Source organism: Panulirus ornatus, chromosome 30, assembly GCF_036320965.1.
Source record: "Panulirus ornatus isolate Po-2019 chromosome 30, ASM3632096v1, whole genome shotgun sequence".
NCBI classification, from domain to species: domain Eukaryota; kingdom Metazoa; phylum Arthropoda; class Malacostraca; order Decapoda; family Palinuridae; genus Panulirus; species Panulirus ornatus.
The window spans coordinates 26956391-26973029 of record NC_092253.1 but is presented as its reverse complement, the minus strand read 5'-3'; the positions used below and the strand labels follow the sequence as shown (position 1 = coordinate 26973029).

Sequence of the window (16639 nt, the reverse complement as noted above, 5' to 3'; positions counted from 1 at the left end):
TGAATAAAGGCAGAGTGTGAATTGTGTGCATGTGTATATATGTATATGTCTGTGTGTGTATATATATGTGTACATTGAGATGTATGGGTATGTATATTTATGTGTGGGGACGTGTATGTATATATGTGTGTATGGGGGTGGGTTGGGCCATTTATTTCGTCTGTTTCCTTGCGCTACCTCGCAAACGCGGGAGACAGTGACAAAGCAAAATAAAATAATAAATTATTATTATTATTATCCCTGGGGATAGGGGAGAAAGAATACTTCCCACGCATTCCTCATGTGTTGTAGAAGGCAACTAAAGGGGACGGGAGCGGCGGGCTAGAAACCCTCTCCTTCTAAAAGGGGAAACAGAAGAAGGAGTCACGCGGGGAGTGCTCATCCTCTTCGAAGGCTCAGATTGGGGTGTCTAAATGTGTGTGGATGTAACCAGTATGAGAAAAAAGGAGAGATAGGCAGTATGTTTGAGGAAAGGAACCTGGATGTTTTGGATCTGAGTGAAACGAAGCTCAAGGGTAAAGGGGAAGAGTGGTTTGGGAGTAAAGTCAGGGGTTAGTTAGAGGACAAGAGCAAGGGAAGGAGTAGCACTACTCCTGAAACAGGAGTGGTGGGAGTATATGATAGAGTGTAAGAAAGTAAACTCTAGATTGATATGGGTAAAACTGAAAGTTGATGGAGAGAGATGGGTGATTATTGGTGCATATGCACCTGGGCATGAGAAGAAAGATCATGAGAAGCAAGTGTTTTGGGAGCAGCTGAATGAGCGTGTTAATGGTTTTGATGCACAAGACCGGGTTATAGTGATGGGTGATTTGAATGCAAAGGTGAGTAATGTGGCAGTTGAGGGAATAATTGGTATACATGGGGTGTTCAGTGTTGTAAATGGAAATGTTGAAGAGCTTGTAGATTCATGTGCTGAAAAAGGACTGGTGATTGGGAATACCTGGTTTAAAAAGAGAGATATACATAAGTATATATATGTAAGTAGGAGAGATGGCCAGAGAGCGTTATTGGATTACGTGTTAATTGATAGGCGCATGAAAGAGAGACTTTTGGATGTTAATGTGCTGAGAGGTGCAACTGGAGGGATGTCTGATCATTATCTTGTGGAGGCGAAGGTGAAGATTTGTAGAAAGTTTTCAGAAAAGAAGAGCGAATGTTGGGGTGAAGAGAGTGGTGAGAGTAAGTGAGCTTGGGAAGGAGACTTGTGTGAGGAAGTACCAGGAGAGACTGAATACAGAATGGAAAAAGGTGAGAACAAAGGACGTAAGGGGAGTGGGGGAGGAAAGGGATGTATTTAGGGAAGCAGTGATGGCTTGCGCAAAATATGCTTGTGGCATGAGAAGCGTGGGAGGTGGGCAGATTAGAAAGGGTAGTGAATGGTGGGATGAAGAAGTAAGATTATTAGTGAAAGAGAAATGAGAGGCATTTGGACGATTTTTGCAGGGAAATAATGCAAATGACTAGGAGATGTATAAAAGAAAGAGGCAGGAGGTCAAGAGAAAGGTGCAAGAGGTGAAAAAGAGGGCAAATGAGAGTTGGGGTGAGAGAGTATCATTAAATTTTAGGAAGAACAAAAAGATGTTTTGGAAGGAGGTAAATAAAGTGCGTAAGACAAGGGAACAAATGGGAACTTCAGTGAAGGGGGCTAATGGGGAGGTGATAACAAGTAGTGGTGATGTGAGAAGGAGATGGAGTGAGTATTTTGAAGGTTTGTTGAATGTGTTTGATGATAGAGTGACAGATATAGGGTGTTTTGGTCGTGGTGGTGTGCAAAGTGAGAAGGTTCGGGAAAATGATTTGGTAAACAGAGAAGAGGTAGTAAAAGCTTTGCGGAAGATGAAAGCCGGCAAGGCAGCGGGTTTGGATGGTATTGCAGTGGAATTTATCAAAAAAGGGGTGACGATATTGTTGACTGTTTCATAAAGTTATTTAATGTATGTATGATTCATGGTGAGGTGCCTGAGGATTGGCGGAATGCTTGCATAGTGCCATTGTACAAAGGCAAAGGGGATAAGAGTGAGTGCTCAAATTAAAGAGGTATAAGTTTGTTGAGTATTCCTGGTAAATTATATGGGAGGGTATTGATTGAGAGGGTGAAGGCATGTACAGAGCATCAGATTGGGGAAGAGCAGTGTGGTTTCAGAAGTGGTAGAGGATGTGTGGATCAGGTGTTTGCTTTGAAGAATGTATGTGAGAAATACTTAGAAAAGCAAATGGATTTATATGTAGCATTTATGGATCTGGAGAAGGCATATGATGGGGTTGATAGAGATGCTCTGTGGAAGGTATTAAGAATATATGGTGTGGGAGGCAAGTTGTTAGAAGCAGTGATAAGTTTTTATCAAGGATGTAAGGCATGTGTACATGTAGGACGAGAGGAAAGTGATTGGTTCTCAGTGAATGTAGGTTCGCGGCAGGGGCGTGTGATGTCTCCATGGTTGTTTAATTTGTTTATGGATGGGGTTGTTAGGGAGGTGAATGCAAGTGTTTTGGAAAGAGGGGCAAGTATGCAGTCTGTTGTGGATGAGAGAGCTTGGGAAGTGAGTCAGTTGTTGTCGCTGATGATACAGCTCTGGTGGCTGATTCATGTGAGAAACTGCAGAAGCTGGTGACTGAGTTTGGTAAAGTGTGTGAACGAAAAAAGTTGAGAGTAAATGTGAATAAGAGTAAGATTATTAGGTACAGTAGGGTTGAGAGCTAAGTCAGTTGGGAGGTAAGTTTGAATGTAGAAAAACTGGAGGAAATGAAGTGTTTTAGATATCTGGGAGTGGATTTGGCAGCGGATGGAACCATGGAAGCGGAAGTGAATCATAGGATGGGGGAGGGGGCAAAAATTCTGGGAGCCTTGAAGAATGTGTGGAAGTCGAGAACATTATCTCCGAAAGCAAAAATGGCTATGTTTGAAGGAATAGGGGTTCCAACAATGTTGTATGGCTGCGAGGCGTGGGCTATGGATAGAGTTGTGCGCAGGAGGGTGGATGTGCTGGAAATGAGATGTTTGAGGACAATATGTGTGAGGTGGTTTGATCGTGTAAGTAATAATAGGATAAGAGAGATGTGTGGTAATAAAAAGAGTATGGTTGAGAGAGTAGAAGAGGGTGTTTTGAAATGGTTTGGTCACATGGAGAGAATGAGTGAGGAAAGATTGACTAAGAGGATATATGTGTCAGAGGTGGAGGGAACGAGGAGAAGTGGGAGACCAAATTGGAGGTGGGAGAGATGGAGTGAAAAAGCTTCTGAGTGATCGGGGCCTGAACATGCAGGAGGGTGAAAGGTGGGCAAGGAAATAGAGTGAATTGGATCGATGTGGTATACCGAGGTCGACGTGTGGTTTCGGGCATTATTGCCATGACAGCTAGAGACTGAGTGTTGAACGATGGGGCCTCTGTTGTCTCTTCCTAGTGCTACCTCGCACACATGAGGGGGGAGGGGGATGTTATTCCATGTGTGGCGAAGAGTGGCGATGGGATGAATAAAGGCAGAGTGTGAATTGTGTGCATGTGTATATATGATATGTCTGTGTGTGTATATATATGTGTACATTGAGATGTATGGTATGTATATTTATGTGTGGGGGACGTGTATGTATTATGTGTGTTATGGGGGTGGGTGGGGCCATTTTTTCGTCTGTTCCTTGCGCTACCTCGCAAACGCGGGAGACAGTGACAAAAGCAAAATAAAATAATAAATTATTATTATTATTATCCCTGGGATAGGGGAGAAAGAATACTTCCCACGCATTCCTCATGTGTTGTAGAAGGCAACTAAAGGGGACGGAAGGGAGGGCGGGCTAGAAACCCTCTCCTTCTAAAAGGGGAAACAGAAGAAGGAGTCCAGCAGGGGAGTGCTCATCCTCTTCGAAGGCTCAGATTGGGGTGTCTTAAATGTGTGTGGATGTAACAGTATGAGAAAAAAGGAGAGATAGGCAGTATGTTTGAGGAAAGGACCTGGATGTTTGGATCTGAGTGAAACGAAGTCAAGGGTAAGGGGAGAGTGGTTTGGGAGTAAAGTCAGGGGTTTAGTTAGAGGACAAGAGCAAGGGGAAGGAGTAGCACTACTCCTGAAACAGGAGAGTGGTGGGAGTATATGTATTAGAGTGTAAGAAAGTAAACTCTAGATTGATATGGGTAAAACTGAAAGTTGATGGAGAGAGAATGGGTGATTATTGGTGCAATGCACCTGGGCATGAGAAGAAAGATCATGAGAAGCAAGTGTGTTTTTGGGAGCAGCTGAATGAGCGTGTTAATGGTTTTGATGCACAAGGACCGGGTTTATGTGATGGGTTGATTTGGGAATGCAAAGGTGAGTAATGTGGCAGTTGAGGAATAATTGGTATACATGGGGTGTTCAGTGTTGTAAATGGAAATGTTGAAGAGCTTGTAGATTATGTGCTGAAAAGGACTGGTGATTGGGAATACCTGGTTTAAAAAGAGAGATATACATAAGTATATATATGTAAGTAGGAGAGATGGCCATGAGAGCGTTATTGGATTACGTGTTAATTTGATAGGCGCATGAAAGAGAGACTTTTGGATGTTAATGTGCTGAGAGGTGCAACTGGAGGGATGTCTGATTCATTATCTTGTGGAGGCGAAGGTGAAGATTTGTAGAAAGTTTTCAGAAATGAAAGAGCGAATGTTGGGGTGAGAGAGTGGTGAGAGTAAGTGGCTTGGGAAGGAGACTTGTGTGAGGAAGTACCAGGAGAGACTGAGTACAGAATGGAAAAAGGTGAGAACAAAGGACGGTAAGGGGAGTGGGGGAGGAATGGGATGTATTTAGGGAAGCAGTGATGGCTTGCGCAAAATATGCTTGTGGCATGAGAAGCGTGGGAGGTGGGCTGATTAGAAAGGGTAGTGAAGTGGTGGGATGAAGAAGTAAGATTATTAGTGAAAGAGAAATGAGAGGCATTTGGACGATTTTTGCAGGGAAAAAATGCAAATGACGTGGAGATGTATAAAAGAAAGAGGCAGGAGGTCAAGAGAAAGGTGCAAGAGGTGAAAAAGAGGGCAAATGAGAGTTGGGGTGAGAGAGTATCATTAAATTTTAGGGAGAATAAAAAGATGTTTTGGAAGGAGGTAAATAAAGTGCGTAAGACAAGGGAGCAAATGGGAACTTCAGTGAAGGGGGCTAATGGGGAGGTGATAACAAGTAGTGGTGATGTGAGAAGGAGATGGAGTGAGTATTTTGAAGGTTTGTTGAATGTGTTTGATGATAGAGTGACAGATATAGGGTGTTTTGGTCGAGGTGGTGTGCAAAGTGAGAGGGTTCGGGAAAATGATTTGGTAAACAGAGAAGAGGTAGTAAAAGCTTTGCGGAAGATGAAAGCCGGCAAGGCAGCGGTTTGGATGGTATTGCAGTGGAATTTATCTAAAAAGGGGGTGACTGTATTGTTGACTGTTTGGTAAGGTTATTTAATGTATGTATGATTCATGGTGAGGTGCCTGAGGATTGGCGGAATGCTTGCATAGTGCCATTGTACAAAGGCAAAGGGGATAAGAGTGAGTGCTCAAATTACAGAGGTATAAGTTTGTTGAGTATTCCTGGTAAATTATATGGGAGGGTATTGATTGAGAGGGTGAAGGCATGTACAGAGCATCAGATTGGGGAAGAGCAGTGTGGTTTCAGAAGTGGTAGAGGATGTGTGGATCAGGTGTTTGCTTTGAAGAATGTATGTGAGAAATACTTAGAAAAGCAAATGGATTTATATGTAGCATTTATGGATCTGGAGAAGGCATATGATGGGGTTGATAGAGATGCTTGTGGAAGGTATTAAGAATATATGGTGTGGGAGGCAAGTTGTTAGAAGCAGTGATAAGTTTTTATCAAGGATGTAAGGCATGTGTACATGTAGGACGAGAGGAAAGTGATTGGTTCTCAGTGAATGTAGGTTCGCGGCAGGGGCGTGTGATGTCTCCATGGTTGTTAATTTGTTATGGATGGGGTTGTTAGGGAGGTGAATGCAAGTGTTTTGGAAAGAGGGGCAAGTATGCAGTCTGTTGTGGATGAGAGAGCTTGGGAAGTGAGTCAGTTGTTGTCGCTGATGATACAGCTCTGGTGGCTGATTCATGTGAGAAACTGCAGAAGCTGGTGACTGAGTTTGGTAAAGTGTGGTGAACGAAAAAAGTTGAGAGTAAATGTGAATAAGAGTAAGATTATTAGGTACAGTAGGGTTGAGAGCTAAGTCAGTTGGGAGGTAAGTTTGAATGTAGAAAAACTGGAGGAAATGAAGTGTTTTAGATATCTGGGAGTGGATTTGGCAGCGGATGGAACCATGGAAGCGGAAGTGAATCATAGGATGGGGGAGGGGGCAAAAATTCTGGGAGCCTTGAAGAATGTGTGGAAGTCGAGAACATTATCTCCGAAAGCAAAAATGGCTATGTTTGAAGGAATAGGGGTTCCAACAATGTTGTATGGCTGCGAGGCGTGGGCTATGGATAGAGTTGTGCGCAGGAGGGTGGATGTGCTGGAAATGAGATGTTTGAGGACAATATGTGTGCGGTGGTTTGATCGTGTAAGTAATAATAGGATAAGAGAGATGTGTGGTAATAAAAAGAGTATGGTTGAGAGAGTAGAAGAGGGTGTTTTGAAATGGTTTGGTCACATGGAGAGAATGAGTGAGGAAAAGATTGACTAAGAGGATATATGTGTCAGAGGTGGAGGGAACGAGGAGAAGTGGGAGACCAAATTGGAGGTGGGAAAGATGGAGTGAAAATGATTTTGAGTGATCGGGGCCTGAACATCCAGGAGGGGTGAAAGGCGTGCAAGGAATAGAGTGAATTGGAACGATGTGGTATACTGGGTCGACGTGCTGTCAATGGATTGAACCAGGGCATGTGAAGCGTCTGGGGTAAACCATGGAAGTTGTGTGGGGCTGGATGTGGAAAGGGAGCTGTGGTTTCGGTGCATTATTACAAAGACAGCTAGAGACTGAGTGTGAATGAATGGGGCCTTGTTGTCTTTTCCTAGCGCTACCTCGCACACGAAGGGGGGAGGGGGATGTTATTCCCGTGTGTGCGCGGTGGCGATGGGAATAAATAAAGGCAGACAGTATGAATTATGTACATGTGTATATATGTATATGTCTGTGTGTGTATATTATATGTGTACATTGAGATGTATAGGTAATGTATATTTGCGTGTGTGGATGTGTATGTTTTACATGTGTATGGGGGTGGGTTGGGCCATTTCTTTTGTCTGTTTCCTTGCGCTACCTCGCAAACGCGGGAGACAGCGACAAAGCAAAATAAATAAAATAAAATATATAATACACACCTATGCAAGCACTATACACATATACAGACACAAACATATATACACATGTACATATTCATACTTGCATGCCTTCATCCATTCCTGGCACCACCCTGCCCACAGGGACAGCATTGCTACCACTACTTCAGTTTGGTAGTGCCAGGAAGACAGACAAAAAGGCCACATTCATTCACACTCAGTCTCTAGCTGTCATGGCAATGCACCAAAACCACAGCTCCCTAACCACATCTAGGCCCTATAGACCTTTCCATAGTTTACCCCAGATGTTTCACATGCTCTGTTCAGTCCATTGGTAGATGTTGACCCCAGTATACACATCGTTCCAATTCACTCTATTTCTTGCAAGCCTGTCACCCTCTTGTATGTATATGTATGTTTATGTGTATGTATGGGGTTGTTAGGGAGGTGAATGCAAGAGTTTTGGAAAAGAGGGGCAAGTTATGAAGTCTGTTGTGGATGAGAGAGCTTGGGAAGTGAGTCAGTTGTTGTTCGCTGATTGATACAGCGCTGGTGGCTGATTCATGTGAGAAACTTCAGAAGCTGGTGACTGAGTTTGGTGAAGTGTGTGAAAGAAGAAGTTAAGAGTAATGTGAAAAGAGCAAGGTTATTAGGTGCAGTAGGGTTGAGGGTTCAAGTCAATTGGGAAGGTAAGTTTGAATGGAGAAAAACTGGAGGAAGTAAAGTGTTTTAGATATCTGGGAGTGGATCTGGCAGCGGATGGAACCATGGAAGTGGAAGTGAATCATAGAGTGGGGAAGGGGGCGAAAATCCTGGGAGCCTTGAAGAATGTGTGGAAGTCGAGAACATTATCTCGGAAAGCAAAAAATGGCTATGTTTGAAGGAATAGTGGTTCCAACAATGTTGTATGGTTTGCGAGGCATGGGCTATGGATAGAGTTGTGCACAGGAGGGTGGATGTGCTGGAAATGAGATGTTTGAGGACAATGTGTGGTGTGAGGTGGTTTGATTCGAGTAAGTATGTAAGGGTAAGAGAGATGTGTGGAAATTAAAAAGAGCGTGGTTGAGACAGCAGAAGAGGGTTATTTTGAAATGGTTTGGGCACATGGAGAGAATGAGTGATGAAAGATTGACAAGAGGAATATGTGTCGGAGGTGGAGGAACGAGGAGAAGTGGGAGACCAAATTGGAGATGGAAAGATGGAGTGAAAAAGATTTTGTGTGATTGGGGCCTGAAACATGCAGGAGGGGGTAAGGAGGGCAAGGAATAGAGTGAATTGGATCGATGTGGTATACTGGGGTTGACGTGCTGTCAGTGGATTGAATCAGGGCATGTGAAGCGTCTGGGGTAAGCCATGGAAAGTTGTGTGTGGGGCCTGGATGTAGAAAGGGAGCTGTGGTTTCGGGCATTATTGCGTGACAGCTGGAGACTGGGTTAGTGAACGAATGGGCCTTTGTTGTCTTTTCCTAGTGCTACCTCGCACACATGAGGGGGGAGGGGGATGGTATTCCATGTGTGTGTGAGGTGGCGATGGGAATGAATAAAGGCAAGCAGTGTGAATTGTGTGCATGGGTATATATGGTGTGTCTGTGTGTGTATATATGTGTGTACATTGGGATGTATGGGTGTGTACATTTGCGTGTGTGACGTGTATGTATATAACATTGTGTATGGGGGTGGGTTGGGCCATTTTTTTGTCTGTTTCCTTGCGCTACCTCGCAAACGCGGGAGACAGCGACAAAGCAAAATATAAATAAAATATGTGTATGTTATGGGCATTTAAGAACATATATATATATATATATATATATCTGTATATGAGTGGATGGGCATTCTTTGTCTCTTTTCTGGCGCTACCTCACTGACATGGGAAACAGCGAGCAAATATAATAAATAAATAAATAATATACTTACCCTTTCATTACATAATCAAATCACATCACACCAAATAGTTCCAAAAACTTCATTTTCAATGCATCTACCCTTATCCAAACTTTCATCTACTGCCAATACCTCACTTTCAGACATCAAACTTGTGACTATTATGCCTTCAAACATATTCATTTTTACCCTAACAGAAAAGATTCTCTTTCCACACATTTTCAATGCTTCCACAATCTTCACCCCTCACTCACTCTGTGACTCGCTTCCACTTCCATGGTTCCTTCTCTGCCATGGCCACTCGCAAGTACCTAAAACACCTCATTCCTCCAATTTTCTCAATTCAAACTCAAGCCCGAGATATATGGGTAGCATTTTTTGTCCCCATGCACAGGGATATATGATGCTATTTAACAAGAAAATTAACAAAATATTGTATCAGTTTGGGATCCAAAAGTCTTGGGTTTGGTTACCTTGGTAATCTTCCAAAGCTCAATGCCAAGTCCTATGAAGCAAGCACCTTGATGACAAAGTTAGTCTCATTGTCCAGGACATAAAGAAGCACTATGATTGACTGGAACACACTTGAAGAAAACGATCGCACCGACAGACCTTCAAGACTCTCACGGTTATTCCAGAACTGAATATCTGAGAGTACAATAAATTAATTAGGAGTTATTCCTTAATTTCACTGCTAGTAGCGAACATTCACTATAACTTACCAACATTCAATCTGAAATGCATCCTGCAGTACCTAAAATCTACTAAATGCAAAAAACTAATTCTATGTGTATTTATCAACAAACTTCTCATGTTATCAAAATAAATTATACAACCTCTGTCCAAGAACATTAAAAATCTGATTCACAGCATTCTAATTTTCTTCCAATCTTCACATGAATTTTGCCACATATTCCGATGGTACTAATAAATATATTGAAACTAATTTTTTAAACTACATCATAAGTGATTTACATGCCCTTAATGAAAAAGACATTCTTTCTTCCTTTTATTAATGATTCTCATTGAAATACTAGTTCTCCACAACCAGAGTCTTACATGAAATACCTCATAAAATCTCATTTTACCACTTTTGTGTCCCTCATCAACTCTGAAATCAATATTGTAAATGTTATGTACAACACTCTACCTTCACCTATCTTTAACTGCATCTTTATGTTTCTACTGCAATCATAATACCCCACATTACTCTTCCTTTATTCACTTATCCCTTATCATTCTTCAAAATCTTTAATATTCTGATCCTTAATTTTATCACTCATAATCATTTCAATTATTCCAAATACTCTAAATCTGTATGATTCATAAAAAATAGGTTATCCATAAAACCCCTGACTGGTTATCTAGTATATCCTTACTGCAGAATCAGCCAGAGGAAACTAAAGAAAACTTGTGGATAAGAGGCTGTTATTTCTAGTATGTTACTTATGACAGCTAAAGAATGGATGCAAGTTATGAGGCCTGCCCCTGGAGTCCCTTCTATGTGTGTGAGGCTCCTGCAGCACTCAGGAAGCTAGCAATGTCCACTGTTTAGGACAACTGATCACAAAGTGCAATAGTGTGTGAATCTATGTGCAAGGCAACTGAGTGAGAAGTGTCAAGCATCTTTACTGAAGTAGTTACATCATAGGCATGAAGGGTCTTGGGATATGTTGACAGTGTTTGTGGTATTGTAGGGATGGGTGATGCCTATGAGTGTAGAATGGAGATTGGGAACTGTGTTAGTCTGGGGAGTGCTGCTTCCCATGGGGTATGTTTGGTGGGGTGGAGTTCAAGACTGAGTTTAGTGCTTAAAGAGTTGTTTCACTGTGTATGTGTTTTGCCAATGTTATATTTGTTGGGATTGGAGGGATCAGTGACTAGAGGTTGCTGAAGTGTGAGATATGGGTAAGCTTTGTATTTCACTTGGGTGTTTGTGGATAGTTATAGAGCAGTTTAGATGGGAGGGGTCTAGTGCTGTTGCATAGAAATGAGTGCCAAGTATGAGTTGGGACCATAATGGGAGGATCTTTGTTCATTCTGTAGATGTTAAGTGTTGTGGTTAGTGGCAGCCAATGGTTGTTCTGAGTACTTATTCTGTATAGTTTGCTTTTTTTTTTTTTTTCTTTTTGAGCAGGTAGAAGTCTAGCAGGTTAGGTGTAAAGTGAAGCAAATGAATTATTCATACTGGATGTTAAGGGATTATTTTGTTTTTTCTTGTTCCAATCTCATACCAGTTAGTGTTATAAGGGCATTTAGTTTTGTGTTGCTTCTGTGTTGATGTTATTGCTTGGGGAGTTAATGCCATGTGTGTCCTATGTAATGCCTACAAAAGTTGGTGTTATGTTCAAAGGCAGTGACTTTCCATTCAAGGTGACTAGAGGGAGATGGATTCATGTCTGTCTGGAGTTAAACTAATGATTGAAGGCTTGTGTGAAGATGTGGACACACTGTTCTTAGAGAGCCATTGTTCCAATTGTGTAAAGTAATGCTGCATGTTTGCTGCTACTACTGTGGTGTCAGGATGTTGTCATGTTGAGGTTTGCTTAAAGTAATGGAGGTCATATAGAAAGAGACTGAAGAAGGTTGGAGAAAGAATTGTTTCTTAGGGAAACTCTAATGTAGAGTTTTGTAGAGTCACTGTAAGTGACTCCCATGGTGGCCAACTATGAAATTGGCCAACCACTTTTTATCATCATTGTTGGGAGTGATGTCAAGTATCTTTTGTGTGAGGATGTGTGTTGTGAGCTTATCAAATTAATAAATGCTCTGGCTGCAACACTGCTAAACATATGATGTATCCCTCCTTAGGTCATAATACATAAAAACATATGTAACTTTGTTATATATATGTGTTGTTATATACATATGTGTGTATATATGTTATATATACACAACATATGTATATATATGTGTGTGTGTGTGCGTTGTGTGTGTGTGTGTGTGTGTGTGTATTATATATGTATATTATCCCTGGGGATAGGGGTGAAAGAATACTTCCCACGTATTCCTCGCGTGTCGTAGAAAGCGACTAGAGGGGACGGGAGCGGGGGCCGGAAATCCTCCCCTCCTTGTATTAACTTTCTAAAATGGGAAACAGAAGAAGGAGTCACGCGGGGAGTGCTCATCCTCCTCGAAGGCTCAGAGTGGGGTGCCTAAATGTGTGTGGATGTAACCAAGATGTGAAAAAAGGAGAGATAGGTAGTATGTTTGAGGAAAGGAACCTGGATATTTTGGCTCTGAGTGAAACGAAGCTCAAGGGTAAAGGGGAAGAGTGGTTTTGGAAATGTCTGGGGAGTGAAGTCAGGGGTTAGTGAGAGGACAAGAGCAAGGGAAGGAGTAGCAATACTCCTGAAACAGGAGTTGTGGGAGTATGTGATAGAATGGTAAGAAAGTAAATTCTCGATTAATATGGGTAAAATTGAAAGTTGATGGAGAGAGGTGGGTGATTATTGGTGCATATGCACCTGGGCATGAGAAGAAAGATCATGAGAGGCAAGTGTTTGGGAGCAGCTAAATGATGTGTGTTAGCGGTTTTGATGCACGAGACCGGTTATAGTGATGGGTGATTTGAATGCAAAGGTGAGTAATGTGACAGTTGAGGGAATAATTGGTATGCATGGGGTGTTCAGTGTTGTAAATGGAAATGGTGAAGAGCTTGTAGATTTATGTGCTGAAAAAGGACTGATGATTGGGAATACCTGGTTTAAAAAGCGAGATATACATAAGTATACTTATGTAAGTAGGAGAGATGGCCAGAGAGCGTTATTGGATTACGTGTTAATTGACAGGCGTGCGAAAGAGAGACTTTTGGATGTCAATGTGCTGAGAGGTGCAACTGGAGGGATGTCTGATCATTATCTTGTGGAGGCTAAGGTGAAGATTAGTATGGGTTTTCAGAAAAGAAGAGTGAGTGTTGGGGTGAAGAAGGTGGTGAGAGTAGTGAGCTTGGGAAGGAGACCTGTGTGAAGAAGTATCAGGAGAGACTGTGTACAGAATGGAAAAAGGTGAGAACAATGGAAGTAAGGGGAGTGGGGGAGGAATGGATGTATTTAGGGAATCAGTGATGGATTGCGCAAAAGATGCTTGTGGCATGAGAAGAGTGGGAGGTGGGCTGTTTAGAAAGGGTAGTGAGTGGTGGGATGAAGAAGTAAGAGTATTAGTGAAGAGAAGAGAGAGGCATTTGGACGATTTTTGCAGGGAAAAAATGCAATTGAGTGGGAGAAGTATAAAAGAAAGAGACAGGAGGTCAAGAGAAAGGTGCAAGAGGTGAAAAAAAGGGCAAATGAGAGTTGGGGTGAGAGACTATCAGTAAATTTTAGGGAGAATAAAAAGATGTTCTGGAAGGAGGTAAATAGGGTGCGTAAGACAAGGGAGCAAATGGGAACTTCAGTGAAGGGCGTAAATGGGGAGGTGATAACAAGTAGTGGTGATGTGAGAAGGAGATGGAATGAGTATTTTGAAGGTTTGTTGAATGTGTCTGATGACAGAGTGGCAGATATAGGGTGTTTGGGTCGAGGTGGTGTGCAAAGTGAGAGGGTTAGGAAAATGATTTGGTAAACAGAGAAGAGGTAGTAAAAGCTTTGTGGAAGATGAAAGCCGGCAAGGCAGCAGGTTTGGATGGTATTGCAGTGGAATTTATTAAAAAAGGGGGTGACTGTATTGTTGACTGGTTGGTAAGGTTATTTAATGTATGTATGACTCATGGTGAGGTGCCTGAGATTGGCGGAATGCGTGCATAGTGCCATTGTACAAAGGCAAAGGGGATAAGAGTGAGTGCTCAAATTACAGAGGTATAAGTTTGTTGAGTATTCCTGGTAAATTATATGGGTGGGTTTGATTGAGAGGGTGAAGGCATGTACAGAGCATTCAGATTGGGAAGAGCAGTGTGGTTTCAGAAGTGGTAGAGGATGTGTGGATCAGGTGTTTGCTTTGAAGAATGTATGTGAGAAATACTTAGAAAAGCAAATGGATTTGTATGTAGCATTTATGGATCTGGAGAAGGCATATGATAGAGTTGATAGAGATGCTCTGTGGAAGGTATTAAGAATATATGGTGTGGGAGGCAAGTTGTTAGAAGCAGTGAAAAGTTTTTATCGAGGATGTAAGGCTGTGTACGTGTAGGAAGAGAGGAAAGTGATTGGTTCTCAGTGAATGTAGGTTTGCGGCAGGGGTGTGTGATGTCCCCATGGTTGTTTAATTTGTTTATGGATGGGGTTGTTAGGGAGGTAAATGCAAGAGTTTTGGAAAGAGGGGCAAGTATGAAGTCTGTTGGGGATGAGAGAGCTTGGGAAGTGAGTCAGTTGTTGTTCGCTGATGATACAGCGCTGGTGGCGATTCATGTGAGAAACTGCAGAAGCTGGTGACTGAGTTTGGTAAAGTGTGTGGAAGAAGAAAGTTAAGAGTAAATGTGAATAAGAGCAAGGTTATTAGGTACAGTAGGGTTGAGGGTCAAGTCAATTGGGAGTGAGTTTGAATGGAGAAAAACTGGAGGAAGTGAAGTGTTTTAGATATCTGGGAGTGGATCTGTCAGCGGATGGAACCATGGAAGCGGAAGTGGATCATAGGGTGGGGGAGGGGGCGAAAATTTTGGGAGCCTTGAAAAATGTGTGGAAGTCGAGAACATTATCCCGGAAAGCAAAAATGGGTATGTTTGAAGGAATAGTAGTTCCAACAATGTTGTATGGTTGCGAGGCGTGGGCTATGGATAGAGTTGTGCGCAGGAGGATGGATGTGCTGGAAATGAGATGTTTGAGGACAATGTGTGGTGTGAGGTGGTTTGATCGAGTAAGTAACGTAAGGGTAAGAGAGATGTGTGGAAATAAAAAGAGCGTGGTTGAGAGAGCAGAAGAGGGTGTTTTGAAATGGTTTGGGCACATGGAGAGAATGAGTGAGGAAAGATTGACCAAGAGGATATATGTGTCGGAGGTGAAGGGAACGAGGAGAAGAGGGAGACCAAATTGGAGGTGGAAAGATGGAGTGAAAAGGATTTTGTGTGATCGGGGCCTGAACATGCAGGAGGGTGAAAGGAGGGCAAGGAATAGAGTGAATTGGAGCGATGTGGTATACAGGGGTTGACGTGCTGTCAGTGGATTGAATCAAGGCATGTGAAGCGTCCGGGGTAAACCATGGAAAGCTGTGTAGGTATGTATATTTGCGTGTGTGGACGTGTGTATGTACATGTGTATGGGGGGGTTGGGCCATTTCTTTCGTCTGTTTCCTTGCGCTACCTCGCAAACGCGGGAGACAGCGACAAAGTATAAAAAAAAAAAAAAAAAAAATGTAATTTCAATACGTTATTTATATAACTAAAGAATTTAAATATCTTGTTTATAAAATTTTCTTTGCTCTCTGGGAAATGCAAAATGGATGTGTATCCTCCATGGAATTTTAGAGGTCATGACCAACTGGTTTGAACAATATGGGCAAATAATATGGAAAACATTGAGTTATCAGTAATTGTTTCATGACTATTTTTGACTCCACTATTTAGTGTGTGAAGATTTTTAAATGACCCATCATACAAGCAAAGTCACAGCAACTGCCTCTTTATCTAACTATTAAACCAACATATGTATCCATTTGTCTATCTATGCATACAATTCCTAAATCCCAAAACAGATTTTTTTTTTTTTTTTTTTTTTTTTTTTTTTTTATCTTTGTCGCTGTCTCCGCTTTTTGCGAGGTTTAGCGCAAGGAAACAGACGAATAGAAATGGCCAACCCCCCCCATACACTGTACATAACACAGTCCACACACGAAATATATACATACCTACACAGCTTTCCATGGTTTACCAGACGCTTCAATGCCTTGATTCAATCCATGACAGCACGTCAACCCCTGTATACCACATCGCTCCAATTCACTCTATTCCTTGCCTCCTTTCACCCTCCTGCAGTGTCGGGCCCCCGATCACACAAATCTTTTTCACTCCATCTTTCCACCTCCAATTTGGTCTCCCTCTTCTCCTCGTTCCCCTCCCCCTCGAACTTTATACCCTCTTGGTCAATCTTTCCTCACTCATTCCTCCATGTGCCCAAACCATTTCAAAACACCCTCTTCTGCTCTCTCAACCACGCTCTTTTTATTTCCACACATCTCTCTTACCCTTACGTTACTTACTCGATCAAACCACCTCACACCACACATTGTCCTCAAACATCTCATTTCCAGCACATCCATCCTCCTGCGCACAACTCTATCCATAGCCCACGCCTCGCAACCATACAACATTGTTGGAACCACTATTCCTTCAAACATACCCATTTTTGCTTTCCGAGATAATGTTCTCGACTTCCACACATTTTTCAAGGCTCCCAAAATTTTCGCCCCCTCCCCCACCCTATGATCCACTTCCGCTTCCATGGTTCCATCCGCTGACAGATCCACTCCCAGATATCTAAAACACTTCACTTCCTCCAGTTTTTCTCCATTCAAACTCACCTCCCAATTGACTTGACCCTCAACCCTACTGTACCTAATAACCTTGCTCTTATTCACATTTACTCTTAACTTTCTTCTTC

The 16639-nt window shown here is 42.3% G+C and overlaps 1 protein-coding gene across 1 annotated transcript in view; it reads right to left on the bottom strand.

The window, feature by feature from the left end:
- The window catches only part of LOC139758522 (putative lipid scramblase CLPTM1), a 192902-nt gene that overhangs the window by 84239 nt on the left and 92024 nt on the right, over positions 1-16639 (bottom strand). The window contains 2 exon segments of the mRNA XM_071680042.1: positions 9587-9624; positions 9627-9761. Of these exon segments, the coding sequence (XP_071536143.1) occupies positions 9587-9624; positions 9627-9761 (173 nt within the window).